Genomic DNA, 20,790 nt, shown 5'->3' with positions numbered 1-20,790 from the left:
TTTACTAATTTTTTGGTATTTACTTTCATGTCTGTAAGTAATAATGTATATTGCTACTTTTTGATTATTCTAATGTGTAGGTATTTATCAACTTGCCACTCTGGATGATGAATTCAGTGTTTGATCTCTTGTCCACATCACACAAAAGTACATTTTCTCATCCTTCTAATACATAGTTTTGTTAGATTAGTAGTTATTATTTATGTTTTCGGACTCTGTATGCTGTTAGAAATCAATTTAATAAACTAAAGTTACTTTTTCCTATACAACCTTTTGTCTTTCTGATTTAATAAATGTTTCTGTTGTTCCTTTGCTTATAGTTTTGTACATTTGTACACAGTTTTCTGTGTACATATCAGTAATAACACCCCAACTACTTTGCTGGTTGTCTAAATCTTTCAAAAAATACTTATGCATATCAGATATTCTGTCATTTTCATTTTATAGAATAAGTCTCCTGGAGCTTTCTCATCTGCTCCCATGTGTGCTGGTTTGTTACCCCTGCAAAAAGCCTGATGCATAGCTATTATCCAGGGATCTCCTATAGTATTCTGATGATGATTCTGTTTGGCATTGTAGTTCTTATTTCCTCTTTTTTTGGCTTAGTTCCTTCATTTTGGTGACACTTCTTCTGCCATGAAAAAGGAACATGGAGGCATGTTATTTTAAAACTGTGTGTCTGCAAATGTATTTAATCTGGTCTCACATTGGAATTATAGTTCATAGAATTCAAGGTTGGAGATAATTTTCCCTCAGAAATTTGAAAGTGTTCCTCTACTTTCTTCTGATTTCAGTGTTGTTGAGAAGTTTATGCTGATTCCTTTTATTTCTTTTTTGGTATGTTATTTACTTTTTTGAAGTTTGTGGAGTCTTCCTCTTCAGCTCTGTGTTTTGATTTTTTTTTTTAAAGATTTTATTTATTTATTTGAGAGAAAGCGCAGGCGCAAGTAGAGGGAGGGAGAAAGGGAGAAGCATGCTTCCCACAGATCAAGGAGCCTGATGGCACCCCGATCCCTTGCCTGAGTTGAAGGCAGAAGCTTAACCGAGTCATGCAGGCACCTCTGATATTTTTGATAATGTGTCTTGGTATTAGTGTATTTTAAGTATTGAGCTCTGGGTCCTCCATGGATCCTTTAGCACAAAAAGTATTATTATTCAATTCTGGGGAAATTTTTTGTATTATTTCATTGGTAGTTATTTTCTCAGCTCTTTCTTTCTGGAGCTCATTATTCAAGTGTTAGGAGGGACTGGCCCTTCCATTTTCTTTATTTTGCCAACTTTTTACCTCTGTCTTTTTCCTCTACTTGGTAAAGTTTTTTCATGTTTATCCTCCAGCTTTTCCATCAAATTTTATATTTCTAATTTCTGAATTTTTTTGTTTTGGGAATTGTCCTTTTTGTAGTCTTGTGGTCTTGTTTCATAGACACAATATCCTCTGCTGTCTTTTTTTAATCTCCTTTCATCATTATAGTTTCTTTTTTCTCCATGTTGTCTCCCCCTTGCCCATCTTTCACGTTAGAGACTTTTTTAAACTGTGATCCTTGATTGTTTACTCATGTTCAAGAGTATGGAACTAAAACTGTCTAAAAGGTTAACACTTAAAAGACTAGGGGTGGGTTGGATTTTGTCTACTGTGAGCTTCACTGTTTTATTATCTGGTTACATGGGGTTTTTTTTTTTTTTTTTTTGTTCTTCTTGGGATGGTGTTTTTTTTTTTTTTAAGGAATCTTTGATGTCAGAATTAGGGTTATTCCCTTAGGCTCATTAGATTGGTAGCATGTTATGGGGACCTTTTAGGGAAGTTGACAGGGTATCTCAGGTTTTGATATATATAAATTCACCTAATGTCACAAATTTCAGCGTACTTTACTGCCACTTTTATCTGTGCCTGATGTTCCTTAGTCTAGAAACCCTGTTTTGTTCTCTTACAGAAGCAAGCTTTCAGTCTTGGATTAGGACCAGGAAAGGGCAGTTGTCTGGCAGATGGAGTGGGAGAGAAGGAGCTAGGGGTCTAACTGCTTCTTAAACAGCTTTCATCTCATCTTCATTTTAACTGCCTGCCTCCATCCACACTTTCGAATCACCTGGGGTCACCAATTCCTAACCCTTTAGAGGTATCAATGATATTGGTTCTTGCTGACACTGTCTTCTTAGAGTTTGTCTTTTTTTTGGGGTCTCCTATATCAGTTACTTCTTGAGCATCTCTTGTTTGGCATCCAAAACTATCACTGTTTTCTCCTCTTCCTTTCATGTTAGAGTTATGCCTTTTGTATAGCTTTAGTGTGGGTTTTCAGAAGTGGATTTTAAAGTTAGATGCATGTATTTATCATCTTTTCCTCAATTTTTATACACACACACCTGTGTATTTGAAGATTTTATTTATTTTAGAGTGAGCGTGGGGAGAAGCAGAGAGGGCAGAAGAGGGAAGGGGAAGGAAACTGAGGCAGACTCTGAGCTGAGCGTGAAGCCTTTTGCATGGGGGCTTGATCTCATGACCCTGAGATCACAACCTGAGCTGAAATCAAGAGTCAGATGCTTAACCGACTTAGCCACCCAGGCTCTCTACCCTCAATTTATATTTTTAATCAGTTTTTAAAATCTGTTATTTGGTAATACTTGTGACTTTGAGTAATGAAAAGAGTAGGATGAATAGTATGGACAAATGATTAATGTTGGCCTATTCAACCAGAATTCAAACTAAGGCAGTTTATATTTAGAGGAGAAAAACAACTTGATCTTTGGCTCAATAAATCAGTTACTATTGGAAAACGTTTTTTTCATTTTAATTACCTTTATAGTTGCATCTGCTATTCGTCATTTTTAGCAGCAACCTAGATAATGGGTGTTACAAGTTCATTTATTTTATTTCAAGGCAGACAAATAAAGTAGAGCTGTAAATTATTACAGGCGACAGCTTCAAAGCTTAAAATATATAAAAAATATATAAAAATATCCAGATGTTAACAAACCATTAAGTTTCTAGTTATTTAGAAATGTTACATATCTGAGCATGTGATAAACAGTTAATAATCCACACTAATTTAAAAAAATTGTTGAGTACGTACCTAATGATGAACTGCTGTGCTGAGTTCTAGGGAAATTAGAAAGGGTCTCTAAAACTAGGATGACTGAATAATTTTTTGTTTAAACTAGTACACTTTTGAGAGAAAAAGACTGTGCTATTGATAATCACATTGGGACCTTGGGTGTCACCTAGAACTGTTAAAGACAAATGAAGACATGTGATACCTTCTTTAAGAATTTAGTGGTATATGACAAATAAGTGAGTGTTTTAGGTATTGGTGCATATTTTTTTTTTTTTAATAAATTTGATAGTGTTCAGTTTTCATGCAGGGTTTATTTGGAGGCATTGGATGTGCATAGAGTTGGAAATAGCTGATTCTGTATTTTAGTTTGTGGGTTGTTTTTCTAGTTAATGAATCTACTTCAGCTCTCTTTCTTTCTAGTTTCTTTTGACTCCATATGTTCTCCTGGAGGGTGTATCCAGATAGGGAAAAGAGGAAAAACTCACATGGGGATTCTTTGTTAGGAATATTGTTAAAGGTGGGAAGCTTTATTAAATTATTCTCATACTTTCCCCACTTTCTTTCATGATAATATATTCTTAACTTAAATTTCTTTGTTTGTAATTTCTCTTTCATTTCTTAGGAATAGCTTGTATGCTAAAATGGTGATACAAGTGAAGCATTCATATAAAGGAGTTAAGAGTTCTTGTGAGACTGTTTTGAAATACACAGATCCTGTTTATGATAGGTGGTCTAGTTCATATTTTACTGGAACTTGAACTTGTTCGGTATTAATTTATTTAAAGGTATTTAATGGGGCAGTCCCGGTGGCTCAGTGGTTTAGCGCTGCCTTGGGCCTGGGGCGTGATCCTGAGGACACGGGATCGAGTCTCACATCGGGCTCCCTGCATGGAGCCTGCTTCTCCCTCTGCCTGTGTCTCTGCCTCTCTCTCTCTCTCTCTCTCTCTCTATCTCTCTCGGTATAAATAAACTATTTTGGGATCCCTGGGTGGTGCAGCGGTTTGGCGCCTGCCTTTGGCCCAGGGCGTGATCCTGGAGACCCGGGATCGAGTCCCATGTCGGGCTCCCAGTGCATGGAGCCTGCTTCTCCCTCTGCCTGTGTCTCTGCCTCTCTCTCTCTGTCTGTGTGGGACTATCATAAATAAATAAAAATTAAAAAAAATATATATATATTTTTAAAAGGTATTTAATGTTAGAAAAAAGATATTTAGTGTTTAAAACTGTATGATAGTTTTATGATGAGCATTAATGTAAAGGAAGCTCATTTTACTTATTTTACTCCTAGCTTAGTTACTATAGAAACTTGTTATAAACATTCTTGCTTTCTAGTAAAGTGTATCAGTCTGAATTTTGTAGTTTTTTCTCCTGCCCCAGAATTTATAGAACTTTGATAAATACAAAATTTAACAGGTATGTGTGTGTGTGTGTGTGTGTATGTGTGTATGTATGTATAATATGTGATGATCATCATGTGTAACTATTCAGTACATTTTCATTGAAATATGCAAATTTATAGCTCAGAATAAAGAAGTGATATTCTAAATTGTATTGAAATAAAAACACATGGCAAAATAGCTAAGTTATTTTTATTTATTTTTTTCCCTTGTGATAGAACAAGTAAGAAGTTTGCGACAAAGCACTATTGCCAAGCGTTCAAATGCAGCACCTTTAAATAGCACAAAAAAGGCATCTGGGAAGACTGTATCTGCCCCTAAAGCAGGGGTGAAACATCCAGAAAGGTGTCAGATTAAAGAAGTTTCTGTGTCACCGAAACCTGAGTACCATAAGGAGAGCAGAAGGAGCAGCCGACATATTGGACAAATTGAAGTGGTACCAGAAGTATCCGTGTCTTCAAGTCATTCTTCAGTGTCACCTTGTCTTGAAATGAAGGATGAAGCTGGATTAGATTCTAAGCAGGAGTGTAATAATCAGGGAGAAGCAAATGTGCCATCTCATGAATTAAATTGTTCGCTCATTTCAGAGACTTGTGTTAGTATTGAAGAAAAGAAAAATGAAGCTCTGATGGAATGTAAAGTCAAGACTGTTACTAGCCCACTGTTTAAGTTTTCAGATAAAGAAGAACAGAATGATTCTATTTCTGATAAAATAGATGTCACTGTTGTTGAAGAAGTGAGGGAAAAGGGAAAAGTTGAACAAGAATCAAATGAGACAATAAAATTATCCCATGAAGATGACCAAATTATTGAGGAACCTGCATCTTCTGCTTCTCTTTCTGATGCTGTGGCTTGTACAAATCCAGATAAGACTGAAAAGAACCTTGTAGGTTTGTCTTGTTCTGTGGATGAAGTAAATGAATGTAATTTGGAATTGAAGAATACCATGGAAGTTTCTGATAAAGCTAAGAACTCCTTTCAAAGAAATGAAATAGAACCATTGGGTTATTGTAAAGACACAGAGTCTAATGATAAGCAGTTGGAAAACACAGAATTTAATAACTCAAACTTAGAGATGGTTGATACTAATGCTTTTGAACCAGAGAGTAATATTTTAGAAAATGCTATTTGCGATGCACCTGACCAGAATTCAGAACAGTTGAATATTGTTGAAAGTATTAAAATGGGGCCTCATGAAATAGCAAACCTTCAGGATGACAGAAACAGCCAGTCAAGTAGTGTTTCTTGCTTAGAGTCAAAAACTGTAAAATCCAAACAAACAAAACCTATAATTCATTCTAAGCAAAACATGACCACAGATACTCTGAAAAAAATTGTTGCAGCAAAGCATGAATTAATACATAACAAAACTAAAATTAATGTCAAGAGTGTGAAGCGAAATGTTGATGAACCAGAATCTCAGCAAAATTTTCATAGGCCGGTCAAAGTGAGAAAAAAACAAATTGAGAAAGATTCAAAAATTCAGAGTTGCAATTCTGGTGTTAAATCTGTGAAAAATCAAGCTCATTCTATATTGAAAAAAACATCACAAGATCAAAATTTAGTGCAGGTTTCCAAACCCTTAACTCATTCTTTGAGTGATAAGCCTCATGGTCACCCTGGTTGCTCTAAAGAACCCCCTCATCCTACACAAACTGGACATTTATTACATTCCATCCAGAAGCAATGCCATAAGCCCCAACAGCTGGCTGCAGCAATGAAAACCAATAGTCATGTGAAGGAAGAGCTTGAACATACAGGTGGTGTAGAGCATTTTAAGGAGGAAGATAAACTGAAGCTTAAAAAACCTGAGAAGAACCTACAACCCCGCCAAAGAAGAAGCAGCAAAAGTTTTTCTTTGGATGAGCCACCATTGTTCATTCCAGACAACATAGCTACTATAAAAAGAGAAGGCTCAGATCATAGTTCTTCACTTGAAAGCAAATATATGTGGACTCCCAGCAAGCAGTGTGGGTTTTGCAAAAAACCACATGGCAACAGGTGTGTGTGTGTGTGTGTGTGTGTGTGTGTGTGTGTCTGTGACTGAGAGAGAGAGAGAGAGAGAGAGGTACATTAAAGAGAAATTGCTTTTTAGGGTGTGGTTATGTGAGAATTTTTTATAGAAAGAAATTACTTAACATACAAAGACTTACAGAAGCAAAAAAACCCCTCATCAATCCTGGATAAATGATAGAAAGTTGAAGCCACTGAATTTATAAATATATCATCCCAGAACATTTAAAAAAGCATAGCTCGACCAATGGCTGGTATATGGAAATATTTTGTTATTGTAACCAGTTAGAGAGTGTGGTTTAGTTATTGCATCTGAAAGAAGAAAAAGAGCTTGCTGCTAATCAGAAAATTGTTATACTGCTTTGGGTCTGTAAGTTATATATTATTTTATTTGGCATTAGCAGAACTAGTAATAAAGTGTAAAGGTCATAATGGAAATTCTATTTTTCTTTTGAAGATTTTTTTTTCTTTTTTGTAAATGAAGCTTATTTACCATGACTTAAATACCACCACTTCATAACTATCAGACTTGACCTTAGAATGAAGTTTGGTAGCTAAAACAACTGTTAAATTATTCAGGTGAATTGTCTATGTAATGCAGAATAGAGAGAAAACCTGTATTTCTTTTTTGAACGTTTTAGGGATTTGAAGGATTTCTTGTGAATTCTAATCTTGTGATTTTAAGATTCAGTGTTGTATAGCTTTTTGACACTGCCCGACCCTCCCCCATGTATTTTTTATTTGCTAGCTTTTTAAGAAAAGGAAAACAGGAGATGAAGTGGAGTTTGCAGCTACAAGATTATCCTGTTCAAGTGTTGAGATTGCTGTTGGAACTTCTATCAACATTGACATAAAAGAACATTATAACTTGCACATTGTAATATTATCCTTACTCATGAAAGTAAATATTAGGATGACTTTTCCCAGCACTATCAGATTACATAAAAATGAAACTTTTTAGGTAGGGACAATTTAGTAAAGTATGTTGTGTGATTATTTTGGTGTGGGAGGTGGTGGTTGGGGAGAGTGGTTGGGAGTTCCTGGGGGGATTCTGTAAAAAATAAGTTTTATGTCAACTGTTATGTCAAAGACATAACAGAGCTTTATGTCTTCATTTATGATTCAGCCCATGTCCTATTTTTAGTCAGTGGTTACTCCTTATAACAACATATTCCAGTTTTTGTGTTTTATTTGAATATAGTGCTACATTTCTCCTCACATATGTGTTTTTTAAGATTTTTTTTAAGCACCTTATTCAGATATGCTAAAATGGGCGTGTTTAATTTTCAGTATTAAGGGCTGAGTGGTGCTTTTAAGTATTCTTTTAAGTCAGCAGTTTTCTCTCTGCCAGAATATTCTAAAAATCATTACACTGACATATGGAATAGGAGCCTTAACTTGAATTGAGTTTCTAAAATGAAATTTGGACCTAGAGTTGGAAGTCATGTTAAGTATGTTACCGTATAGCTTTGTTGCAGATAAGCTCTTCTGATGGCCTGATCCTCAGGAGTTTGCCCAGGCTTTTTAACAATGGCTCCAAACTTAAGAGCAATCAACAGTTACTTTCCTAAAATGAAGATTGAGTGTTAAGCCATATTGTGGTTCCCCCACTCCCAGGCCACCTTTTGTATCTGCTCTATAAAACCTAGAGTTTATTTTGCCTCAGTGTGGAAAATGATTTAGAATATTAGATACGTAGGGATTTTGAGTTTACCCTATGTGGTTAATATGAATACTATTATAATGACATTGGAAACAATCAATTTGGGAAGCAACATTTCACATTACTTCAATTTTGTGAATAAAGAAGCCTAAGTGATTGTTTTTTCTTTACATATTAACTAGCCTTCACTACTTTTTTGATATATCATGCTTATATACATTGAATTTACTCAAAAAATATACCTGGCATACAGCATGTAAATTTCCTATTTTAATCCATGTGTAAGACTATGAATTTATTAGGAATGGCATATCTGTAAATAATTTTCATCCATTTCATGCACTAGCCATTTGAAAAGCTAGTGTGAATATGACATTTTTCTAACGCTTGTGATAGTTTTGCTTCTGTAGGGACTATTTTAAGAACTTCGGCATTTTACACATACTACAACTGAAGTTAGCGTCCTTGTCTGTGATTCCAGTTGGAAATTATATTTTTAAATATAGATTTGTTGATGGAATCACCAAATGTAATAAATATTTAACCATAGGGAACTTCTATATATATCCTAAAACAGTAGGTATGGACTCTTAATTTACACATCAAGCTGTCGTTTTTGCTTCCATTTATTTTCCTCATTCAGCCTTATAACATAGTATATTTATTATTTAAAAAAACAGGACTACTTAGTACTCATTTTAAAAAAAAAAAGGTCTTTGGATTTATGTTTACATAAGCTAATTGGCATTTTAGAAAGGAAGAAGTGTGTCTTTTTATATTACCTATTGCAGTTTCTGGTATTTCTCCAGGTGTTTATATTTTTAGTTTGTAGTGCAGTTTCTTGCCCAGCTGTAGATATTTAGTGCATTGGATGAAATTTAAAAACAAATCCTCCATAGCAGGGTGGATTCATGGATTTTTATCTGCAGATTAGATTGTTAGTGACAAAAACAGTGAACGTTTATGTGGAATAGAATCCCGTGAATGTATATACATTCACAGTAATAGATTGTCACACACATAACAGAACTGAAGACCCATCTTGTAACAGGTGCATTATTATTGTAACACAAATCTGCTAGGAACAGGAGTTCTCAGATGTTACTTGCCTTTGTGATTTACTTTGAAGGAACTTGAAAATTTCTTTTTGGTTTATGCCAAAAAGATTAGAATTTTAGTTTTTGTCTTAGAGTCTTAGTTTTTTTATTTTTAAATTTTGTGTATGAACACTTAGCAGTAGAAGAACATGACATATTTCTGAACTCTCCCAATTAACTGATTCATGCTTGCCTGGTTTACTTAACTGATCCATTGGTAAACTCCATACAACGTTAGTTTTTTTTGTTTTTTTTTTAAGTGAAATATTTAACATCCAGCTTATAGTCTTTTCCTTAAGTGATTTTGCCTATTAGTAATCAGAAATTCAAGGCCAGAGTGGGAAATGGGGTAATTCTGTTAGCTATGTGATTCATACTACCCACCACACACATTTTAAAACCATGAGGAGTAATACAAAAAGTGAAGAAAATATTCTTTGTGATAGGCCTTTTTTTATAGTTCGTAAAATTTGTAGTACTTCTAATTTTTAGACCTAGAAATGAACCATATTTACATTTTTGCAAATCAGTTTTACTTTCAAGTTGAATTTTATTTTTCCCTAGGACATGTGGAAATTATTTTTATCAGTGATTTTTCAGAATTTTATTTAACTGCATTATCTTTTTATAAAATCCTAAACTATTAAGATACCTCTGGAGATGGCACAGAGATTTGCTTTTCAGAGCTTCAAGTTTCAGGAAACATTTCCAAAGTAGACTTGAAATAAAGCATGATGAAATACAGTTACCTAGTGAGTTTTGTCATAAAACAACTTTCCTGATTAAGAATTTGTAATTTTTAATACGCGTTTTATAATTTGATATTTAGATTTGAATATGGGTTAAACACATAGCCATGGCCACGATGTATGGGTTTTTAGGTAGTGTCTTACTGAAACTAGTCTAGACTTGCTTTGAAGGAATCAAAATGTAGCTCTGATAGTGGAAATAAAGGGAAACAACTGCTAGCTTTCCTTCAGTATTTCAAAGAAATACATGTACCCACCCGCTCTCAAGAAATAGTTTTTATAACTTTGCAACCTGAAAGAGAAAAACTGTGCACTTGCATTTTTCCAAACTCTGTTGGCTAGAAGATATGTATCATTGGAACATGGACCCATCTAAAATCTCCCCAAGCCTAGATAGACCATTTTTATCTTGCAAATACCATATGGTTTGAGTTTTCCTTCTGGCTTACAAATCTAAAACAATTGTGTTTTTGGTTTTTTTTTTTACATGAGAAAGGAGGTTTTCTTGTTTTGTGTCTTTCGTGCTCCCCCCCCCCCCCCCCCATCATTTTGGGTAAGTGATTACTTACTGGATAAAGCTAGCACAGGCATTCGTAGTTAGGGTAAAGAATGGTGAATCAAACACAAAGTCAAGTTTCCTTAATGCACAGCAGTAGTTTGATACACAATAGAAGGGTACGTGAGGAAGAGAGAAATGTGCTGTTGAGGAATGAGTATTTGCTGTGACTTTTTTCAAGACCTGGAAGATTTGAAAGTGATTTTTTTAAAAAATAGTTTCAACCTTAAAACCTCTTAATTATTTAGAGAGTTGGCCATTATCACGCATTGTGTTACCGTAAAGCATTTTCCCATTAGGACACAGGTTTTTAAAATGAGTTTTGGCATTGTTGGGTGCCACTGTTAGCAAAATAAGCAGAAAGTCTTTAATTCATTAAAGAATATTCCTGTCCTTTTTATTCTTAATCTTTCAAACATACCATGAATTACCAACCTGAAGATGAAAGGAAAATTACATGTTTAAGTGAGCTCTCTAGTTTACCTAACAATGGGTTAAGAGCTTTTAAAAAGTAACTTATCTCTGAAGATAAGAGTAACTTATCTCTTTGTACATCTGATTTATCATTTTATTCAAAAGTAATTCCAGATAGTTCTAAGTTAGGAAAACCAGCTTTTTAGACTCCTAAATTTCGTGCCCGTGATTTTTTTTTTTTCTCCATTGGTTAATGAAGTTATTTAGATAAAATGCAGTAAAGGGAAACCTTTATAAGGGGATAGGAAATTAAAGAAATTTCAGCCTTAATATTAATACCTTCATGTTAAGATATAATGATTTTTGCTCAGAAAAACAAGTTTATTATCTAAACCATGATCAGTAGTAAGGAAATCTGCACTCGGAAGTATGTTAAGAAAAATTCTCCAGCTTAATCACTGTGACACCATGAACCAGAATATTTTGAGCTCAAAGAGTAAATAGTGACATAGTTAAGATGGTTAATAAACAATCTGAGAGTCTCCATTATGTTAGTTGTTGAGTTGGGTTTTAATTCCAATCTTTGGCATTCAAAATTATTCATTGGATAAGTGGTTCTTCAGTTTATATAAGATTTCAGATCTGTGGGATAAATGTAATTCAACTTTCATGCATTATCTGTGATCAGATTATCATAGCTCTTAACCACCCTTTTCAGTGGAGAAATGTTACTTTATACTTTGTTATTCTACATAGTATGCTCACAAAGATCAGTTACCCTTTTTTTCATTTTATGTTTTTTTTGTATTTTCTCATACTACAGGGAATATATTTGACTTCTTAAAAGTTCCTTCTTCATAGAATATTCTTTGAAAACTTGCTCCATGTTGAACCAATAGAATGGGTAAAGATGGAAAACAAATAGAAGATGATTAAAAATTTAGGCTCATTTTTGACATTTTTAAAAAATGTATTGAATCAAAGTTTCCCCCCCCCTTTTCCCAGGTTTATGGTTGGCTGTGGGAGATGTGATGACTGGTTTCATGGTGATTGTGTTGGTTTAAGTCTTTGTCAAGCACAACAAATGGGAGAAGAAGACAAAGAATACGTGTGTGTGAAATGTTGTGCTGAGGAAGATAAAAAGACTGAAATAGTAGATTCAGATATTTTGGAAAACCAGGCTAAAGTTGAAGTCCAGAGTGAAGATAGAACAATGGAATATGAAAAGCTTGGATTATCAAAGCACACACCGACAAACGACAAAACCAAATATATAGAAGACACAGTGAAGCACAAGGTCAAAATTTTAAAACGGGTAAGCTCGTTAATGCATTCTTTTTACTTAATTCTGTATAGTCTGGCAACTTGAAATTTCTCTTTGGGTTTCATTGTTTTAAGTGTACATTTTCAAATTTGTTTTACCAAAAATGGATGGATTTTATTTAAAATACTTTGGCAATCTTGGTGAAAAAAACAAGTAGTGAAATCTTCACAAAATGTAGATCTTATTTCTTACAAAGTTTTGTGTAGTTTCTAGTCTCTAGGTTGATATTTGGATTTTTTTTTGATAGCATGTGTGTGATCTTGTGATATTAAAGTGGTACTAAGCTGTACATTGTGTTTGCTGATACACTTTTTAAAACTTTTCAGTCCATAAATATGTACTAATTCATAAGCCACATTCTACATTATTATTTTCAGGTAGAAGAATTACTTTGTCTATTTCAGGAAAAATAGACCTAATTCTTTTGACTTTGTGCCAGTGTTTGCTTAGAACCTTCACTTCATAATTTCTTTCCTAAAAAGGTTGTCAGTTTTCCCTTATCTTATATTTTTAACTAATTTCTAAATGTATTTTTCTAAACAGAAATTTCAAGATAGTCAATTGCAGAAGATTCAGTGCTTTATCTGATTAAACTTTCAAATTTTCATTGTCTACGTTTTTGTTACATTTTTCTATTTTATGATTTTCACTGTCAACATTTTTGTTACGTGATTTTTCTATTTTGATTTATTATAGTACTAGGGAAGAGACAACAGTGGCAACAAAATATATGTGGTTAATCAATATAATAACCCAAAAGACATTGAACATGAATTGGAAAGTTAGAAGGAACTTTGGAAACCTTGTAATCCAGCCATTGAGATTAAAGAATCATAAGCATGTTTTCTCCAAAATCATCTTCATTATTTACAAACTCAGTTCTTTGAGATACTCTATATAGGACAAATCTGGATTAAGTTTCAGTTGGCTAGTCTTGTAGCATCCAGCATTTTCTGACTGCTCAGACTTTTTGAGAATCAGATTATGTTTTTCTGACATTTGCTATTCCTTTTCCTGTTGATTTAATTAGCACCAAAGTAATTGATGATTTAGAATTGAGAGATCCACTGAGAACAGTTCATAGCACATCTTTGGAAGACTTTTAATTATTAACTATTAATCATCATTTCTTGGATGTAATATCTTGGCCAGTCAGGAATATAGCTCATTGTTTTGTTGTTTAGCTAAGTTGTCTCCATCTTGTCTAAAAAGACATAAAACATTAGATGTTTGAGAAACCACTCTATTCATTCTCTATGTCAGAAAAGAAATTAAGTTAGTCTGATTTTGTAAATATATGTGCCACCCAAATGAAATGATTGCTGCTTCCTTTTCTTTTTGATGATGAACTGTTGAATCTTATTTGGATTTTTCTCATTTTAGTTTATGGAATCTGCTTTCCTAAAATACTACTTCTTATTGTTAGGTTTTATGTTGAACCATTTATTGAGTTCTTATTGTGTGCCAAGCATGGTACCAGACTTGGGTATATTGCGCTGATTGAAATATGTTGTTGCTCTCAAGTCTAGTTGGAGAGATAGAAAATAAATTTAAAAAAATTAGAGGATTCCAAGTCTAGAGAAAATCAGGTTTTTTGTATGTACTGTGTCTTTCAACCTATAAAAACCTATGATTATATATCATAGTGTTTTTCTATCTTTCAAACACTACCATGATGTGATTCATTACTTTAAAAAGTCTTAGAATTCTAGTTCACTAGAGTTCGTTGTGGTGGGTTATAGTTAGGATGAGAGTAGCAGGTATTCTGATGGTTTGTTGTACTTTATGGGAGTTAAAATTGCCAATTGATACAATGAGACTAATTGAGACACTTACAGGTGGGTGTGATTTCATACGTTTTAGGAAATAGTGAAAAACATGATACCTATTTCTCCACAATCTCTCCCTCTGTTTTCCATATCCACATAAACTAAAAGAACTCTTGTACATAGTTTTCTAATATCATTACTGGGAAAATGTTATCCACGTTTTTTAGTTTCCCTTTATAGGCTATTATGTGTTCTGCAGAATAGGTGCTTAATGTGGATTTTGAGTGGGAGAATGAGTCTCCTTTTTGCTATTGAGAGTTATTTTTGTACATCTTTTAAAAAAAAACTTAAATAATTATTGGGCTAAACAATATGATATTTGCTATCTTGTAATACTAATTAGGTTTAATTCTTTTCATCCACGTACTCTTAAGCCTTGCTTTAGTAGTTTTCATTCTAATAAGTTAAATACTGTTTTCTTCCAGGAACCTGGTGAAGGCAAAAACTCAGCAGACTGTAGAGACAGTGAAATAAAAAAATGGCAGCTAGCTCCTCTTCGAAAGATGGGACAACCAGTTTTACCTCGGAGATCCTCAGAAGAAAAAAGTGAAAAAATACCAAAAGAGACTACAACTGTTATTTGCACAGGAGAAAAAGGCTCCAAGCCAGGTAGTAAGACCAATAAAGATTAATTATGTACTAATAAAGTTGGATTCCATATACCATCAATTATCATATTTAGGGAAATTTAGCTATTTTAATGTTTTAAAGACAATAAAAATAGCTTAGATGATTGACCTTTCTTGAAATTAAAAACCATTGCTCTAAATTCTAGGAAGTACTAATGAACTTAGTAAGAACCCTCCCTCATGGCACTTACACACTAATAGGAGAAGAAGACAATAAGTAGAAATACAAGAAATACAGCATATAGGCACTGTGAGAAAAAGTAGATGGGGTGAAGAGTAACAGTTGCAGAGAGTAGAGGGAGTTTGTTTTAGATAGAATGGAGAAGGTAACTTGTGAATAGGATTTGAAGGGATGGGAACTTTTTTTTGGAGGACTGGGCAGGGTGCAGTCCAAAGGTTTTGAGGTAGAAATAAACTTGGTATTTGAGGAGCACGAGAGCTATCGTGGAGTGGTTGGATGGTAATAGGAGAGAGAGAACGATGGCCAAGATGAGTTCATAGAAAATTACGTAAAAAGTTTGAGGCCATGGCAAAGAGTTTATATTTTATTCTGAATGTAATGGGAAAGCTTCAGAGTATTTTGTACAAGGGAATGATGAGTTACTCTGGTTTTCCTATGAAGATTAGACTATAGGAGAATAGGAGAGAACAAGGTTAGTTAGGAGTCTGTAGTAGTATCCGAGGAAAGAAATGATGGTAGCTTGGAACAGAGGTACAATAGAGGAATGAGAAGTAGTCAGATTCTAATATGTTATATAGTAGAATTGGCAGAACTTGGTGGTGGATTAGTTATAGGTAGCTGAAAAAGAGAATCTACCAGAGGATTAGATAAATGTTAATGCTATTTATTGAGAAAAACAGATTTGGGGAGGAAAATTTGAAAAATTATGTTTAGGTGTTTTTAGCCTGTTAGATATCCAGGTGAAGGTGTTTAAGTAAATCTTTGGCTGATGAGTCTGGAGTTTAGAGAAGACTTCAGGAGGTGGTATATAAATAAGGGATATATCAGTGCATAGTTATTTAAAATCATAGACTTAGATATAAACAGCTACAAAAAGAGCTTGATAACAAAGAGGCAGAAGCATAGCTCTTAGGGGACATATCGGCATTTAGAAGTTAAGACAAGAAGATCCAGCAAAGGAGACTAAGAGGTGGTCTGTGGGAGACCATGATGAAGTTTCAAGGAGGAGGGGATGATCACTTGTGTCCAGTGTTTGGACATCTAATAACACGGACACAGATCATATGTGATTTAGTGAAGTGGAAATCATTAGTGACCTTGAATAGGATGGTTTTGGTGGAGCACTGGGGATAGAAGCCACTTTACTGGAAGACTGGGAAGGGAGGAACCAGAGATACTGATTACTGTTTTAAGTAATTTTGCTGTTAAAGGGAACAGAAATGGTGTGGTAGCTAGAAAGATCTGTGAGGTCAAGAATTTTTTTTAAGGGAGATATATTCGTAAGACTACAGGAATGATCCAGTAGAGAGAGAATTTGATGATGTAGGAGAAGGAGGTGATAACTGAGGGGTTCAAAGTCCATGAAGAAACAGAAGGGGATGGGATTTACATAGAAGGGTTGGTCGTAGAAAAAGACACCAGTGTAATAGTAGGGAAAGATGACTGTGTATGGTAGAAGGGAGGATAAATGCAGGTAGGTTAGATTTGGTGATGGGAAGATGTGAATAGCAGTCATTTTAGTGAAATATGAAGTGAAGAAAATCAAACGAGGTTGAAGTTGTGGAAGGAGGTATTGTTGATTTGAGAAGAAAGGAGAAAAAGTGTAAAATAGATATTTTGGGATGTGTGAGAGGAAACTTACTAGGAAAACAATAGGATTAGAACAGATTGTTGTCTACTTAAGATTTGTGGTTTTAAAATTAAAGTGATCTGTTAGCATCAGTTTTTTTCTCCAGTTGCCCTTGGCTGTTTGTAGGCTATTTGGGTGAAGGATAAAGTTGGCCTTTACTGGTGCTTGTGGTTTTGCAAATGCAGATGTTTAAAGAAGAGCGGATAAAGGTGTTTAGGATGCAAGGATGTAGTAAATAATGTTGGACTGTCTCATCAAAGTTGGTTATGTGGGAAAATAAGAACATCAGTGGTAAAAATGATAGATTTAAGAATTGTTGAAGAGGGGCACCTGGCTGACTCAGTCAGAAGAGCATGCGATTCTTAATCCTCGGGGTTGTGAGTCAGAGCCCCATGTGGGGTATAGAGATTACTTAATTAAAACTTTAAAAAATGTGAAAAAATAAAATGGGAAAAGGGTATGTTTCATAGCTTTAGGGCCACTTTTTAGTCACTTAATTTGTAATTAAAATTCATTTAAGTTAGAATTTTTTAATTGATATAATTAGTATATGACATTATGTTTCAAGTGTGTGACAATGATTGGATATTTGTATATTTTGCAAAATGATCACAAGAAGTCTAGTTAACATCTGTCACCATACATAGATTAGAATTTTAATGCCTGAAATATTTCAGTGTGGAGTATGGGTTCTGATCTTATTTCTGAATAGTAATTTTTAATCAGTCAATTTTGTTTGTAAACTTACATAATGCATTAAAAAGGAAGATGACTTTTTAAAAGCAACTTAATGAGTTTTGATAATTGTTTAATTTAGGGGCTCATGAGAAGCAAGAGATAAAAAAGAAGAAAAGTGAAAAGGGAATACCTAATGTGCATGTTCCTACTACTTCTACTTCTAAGCCTTCTGCAGATCAGATCAGACAAAGTGTCAGACATTCTCTCAAAGACATTCTTATGAGAAGGTAACATGCATTATAATTATACAAAATTGAATAATATATGCTTCACATATTTGAAGAATAATTGAATTATTCTAACTTTAAGACTTACAGAATCAAATTTGAAGGTACCAGAGGAAAAAGCAGCAAAAGTTGCCACAAAAATTGAAAAAGAGCTTTTCTCTTTTTTTCGGGACACCGATGCTAAATATAAGAACAAATACAGAAGTTTGATGTTCAATTTGAAAGATCCTAAAAACAATGTAAGTGTTTTTGTTCATGTTTTTCTTCATGTCTATAGCTACTTATGCTTCAGCTTTCCTAAATACATTGCTTTTTAAGATTATAATAGATCTATAATTTATTTCTTTATATGAGACTGTCATTTTAATAGTCTTTTGCTGCTGAACTGAGTTATGAATTCTGCATAGTGGTGACTAGTGTTATAAAATGAGTCTTTTAAAATGTAAAATACGACGTCTGTCTTAACCTGATTTATGTGAATTTTTCCCCATTGTCTCTTATTTAATCCAATTTATTAAAAATACATTCATATGTATTCTTTAAAAACACTGTTAAGCCAGCATTCATAACAAATACTATATTGGTACTTCTGATCTAAATTTAAAAGCAGAGTAACACTCCTTAAGAAAATAAATACATTTAGTAAAAAAAAGAATACAACTTAAAACATTTTGCTTATTTATTTAAGATTTTATTTATTTATGAGAGACAGAGGCAGAGAGGTAGGCAGAGGGAGAAGCACACTCCCTGTGGGGATCTGATATGGAATTCGACTAGATTCCAGGACCCCGGGATCACAACCTGAGCCAGAGGCAGATGCTCAACCACTGAGCCATCCAAGTGCCCCGCCATGTTGCTAATTTAAATATGACTTTAATTCTAAGTATCTTTTACTTGAACTGTTAATCATTTCCTGGCATTTCTTGTTTGGGACTAGAGGAAATCTAAAAGCTAACTCCTTATATATTTGCTTAATTTTTATAATAGTTTTACATAATAAGTTGGTCAATTTGTATAATAATATTTTCAGTATATAGTGTGTGATATGAGGTATTTCCTTGAGGTATACTAACAGCCACTTAAGAAAAATCTACATTGTACAATCTGTTATCATGGTCCAGCGGATCAGATACTTCAGTTATATAGTCAGGAAGCTCTTCTTCAGTAAGTAAACATTTATTTCCTTTAGGTTTCATTCTTGCAGTGAATTCTTTGCTTTGGAGTCCCTTCTAAGCTTGTTAGAACTTAAACATATGAAATCTTAAAAATATGAAAGACCCCACATTCAGCAAAGTTTACATTTAAATTTTTTTTTTTTTTTTTTACACTGTAGTATGCAGTACCTAGCTATACTACAGGTTGGCTATTATGACTGAATGTGTGTTCCTGGGAATACTCTAAGAATCTATTGTGGGGGTGGTGGGGGCGGGGAACAGTCTCCATACAATTTTTGGGTAGACGTTTTAAGGATTCTGCTGGACACGTTTCTCCACTATGTGTTGATTTCATATGAAAGGGGTATTTTGGGGCAGCCCGGGTGGCTCAGCGGTTTAGTGCCGCCTTCAGCCCAGGGCCTGATCCTGGAGACCTGGGATCGAGTCCCAAGTCAGGCTCCCTGCATGGAGGCTGCTTCTCCCTCTGCCTGTGTCTCTCCCCACCCTGTCTCTCATGGATTTTTTTTAAAAAAAAAGTATATTTTGCTGACTTAGATGATAAGTTCTTAGAATACAGGGCTGTCAATAAATTTCTGTTGTAGATAATATATAAATCATTAAACATTTATAAATCAGGTTTCAAAATTGCATCTTTATTTATTCCAAGTTTTTATACAGCAGTTCCTCTTTATTTTGAAAATGTTTTTCTTCTCTTTCATTCTTGTTTTAAATATTTCCAGATATTATTTAAGAAAGTACTGAAAGGAGAAGTAACCCCTGATCATCTTATAAGAATGAGTCCAGAAGAACTGGCTTCTAAAGAGTTAGCTGCATGGAGGCGGAGAGAAAATAGACATGTAAGATTATCTATGAATATGTGTTTGGATTATCAGAACCTATATTTTTCAGCCATAGGGGAAAAATTATATATATACACACAGAAGTAATTTAATACAGAGTGCACAATAATACAAACTTCCTGTTCTGTGTGTCTTCTAAATTACTATCCCCCATTAATGAAGTTCTTAAATTCAATCTTTTGTTTTTCCTTATCTCTGCTGCTTTTTTCTCATTTTTTTCCAATTATCAGATTATATAATTAACTTTATTTTGTTATACTTTGTAAATCAGAAAGATGGGAAAATAGGTCCATCTTAATCAGATCTGTACTTTTCAAAAATGCAATTTGAAGGTATTATGAATATTGGTAATTTTTAGCACTAGATTCAGAACGAAAATTTTATAGGTGAATAATCCCTTACAATTCAAAGTTTCAAATGCCAAAAGTTCAGAAAAACAAGATTTTTTCCCCTTAAACACGTTCATTGATAAAACTTGATCTGAATTGTCATGTATAAATGTTCATTATACAGAAATGTTGTGTGCTTAAGTAGCTCATGAGGTCCCAGCTCTACTGAAGTGTTATGTAACCTAAATAGTATGTGCACCATAGTCCATTTTTAAAACTAAAAAATTCTGGAAGTCACCAATGCCAAGAGTTTTCTTTTGGATGTTGTGAACTTTGAAATACCTTTAAAAATTAAGAGAATATGTGACTTTAAGTTATTGTGATAGTGGGATGACCACATTACTCTTTTTATTACAGTATCCTCAGAATATTAGCTTTTTTTATTCTAGAAAATACTGGTTACTTATAGTTCATGTGAATTCTTCATGGTTTACCTGGTTCTTTTTCCATAATACTTGTACCTCAGGCATTAAAATCCTCCACGTTGGTCTTTTGCCAAATTTAGTTTGAAGCACAAGGCCTTGATATGATGTATTTATTAATATATTTCTTTGACTTTCACCCTTTGTAAATTTTCCTTTTATTTTGAAAACAGTCTCACCTTAACTTCTTTCCCTCCGTATTCCAAATATGTGTACGCCTCTCTTCTGCTTTAACCCTGTGGCTGCAAGTACCATCTGCTTTGGAGACCAGCTTGTTCTTTCTTTAGGTCATGTATTTGATTTCTTTCTTTAAAGATGATTTGTACTTAACAAAGGCAAGACTAATGACCAGACCCATGTTTATCTTTCTTAACCCATTCCATTCTTGACTACTTTTTATTAGTTCTTGCTACACTTGCTTAATACTTTGTTGCCAAGTTTTTTCAACTAATTATCACTGCTTAGTTAGGAGAC

The 20,790-nt window shown here is 33.9% G+C and overlaps 1 protein-coding gene across 12 annotated transcripts in view; it reads left to right on the top strand.

Moving 5' to 3' along the window:
- PHF3 (PHD finger protein 3) overlaps window positions 1–20,790 on the top strand; it is a 77,233-nt gene that overhangs the window by 43,244 nt on the left and 13,199 nt on the right. For 10 of the 12 annotated variants that reach the window (XM_072832471.1, XM_072832462.1, XM_072832468.1 and 7 more), the window contains 6 exons: window positions 4,660–6,442; window positions 11,939–12,248; window positions 14,512–14,695; window positions 17,344–17,491; window positions 17,574–17,730; window positions 19,386–19,502. In XM_072832471.1, the coding sequence (XP_072688572.1) occupies window positions 4,660–6,442; window positions 11,939–12,248; window positions 14,512–14,695; window positions 17,344–17,491; window positions 17,574–17,730; window positions 19,386–19,502 (2,699 nt within the window). The remainder of the gene's footprint in view (window positions 1–4,659; window positions 6,443–11,938; window positions 12,249–14,511; window positions 14,696–17,343; window positions 17,492–17,573; window positions 17,731–19,385; window positions 19,503–20,790) is intronic. The other 2 variants (XM_072832473.1, XM_072832472.1) reach the window with 1 other exon arrangement.

This window comes from Canis lupus, chromosome 7, assembly GCF_048164855.1.
Source record: "Canis lupus baileyi chromosome 7, mCanLup2.hap1, whole genome shotgun sequence".
Taxonomy (NCBI): Eukaryota; Metazoa; Chordata; class Mammalia; order Carnivora; family Canidae; genus Canis; species Canis lupus.
This window is presented reverse-complemented; position numbering and strand designations above follow the sequence as displayed.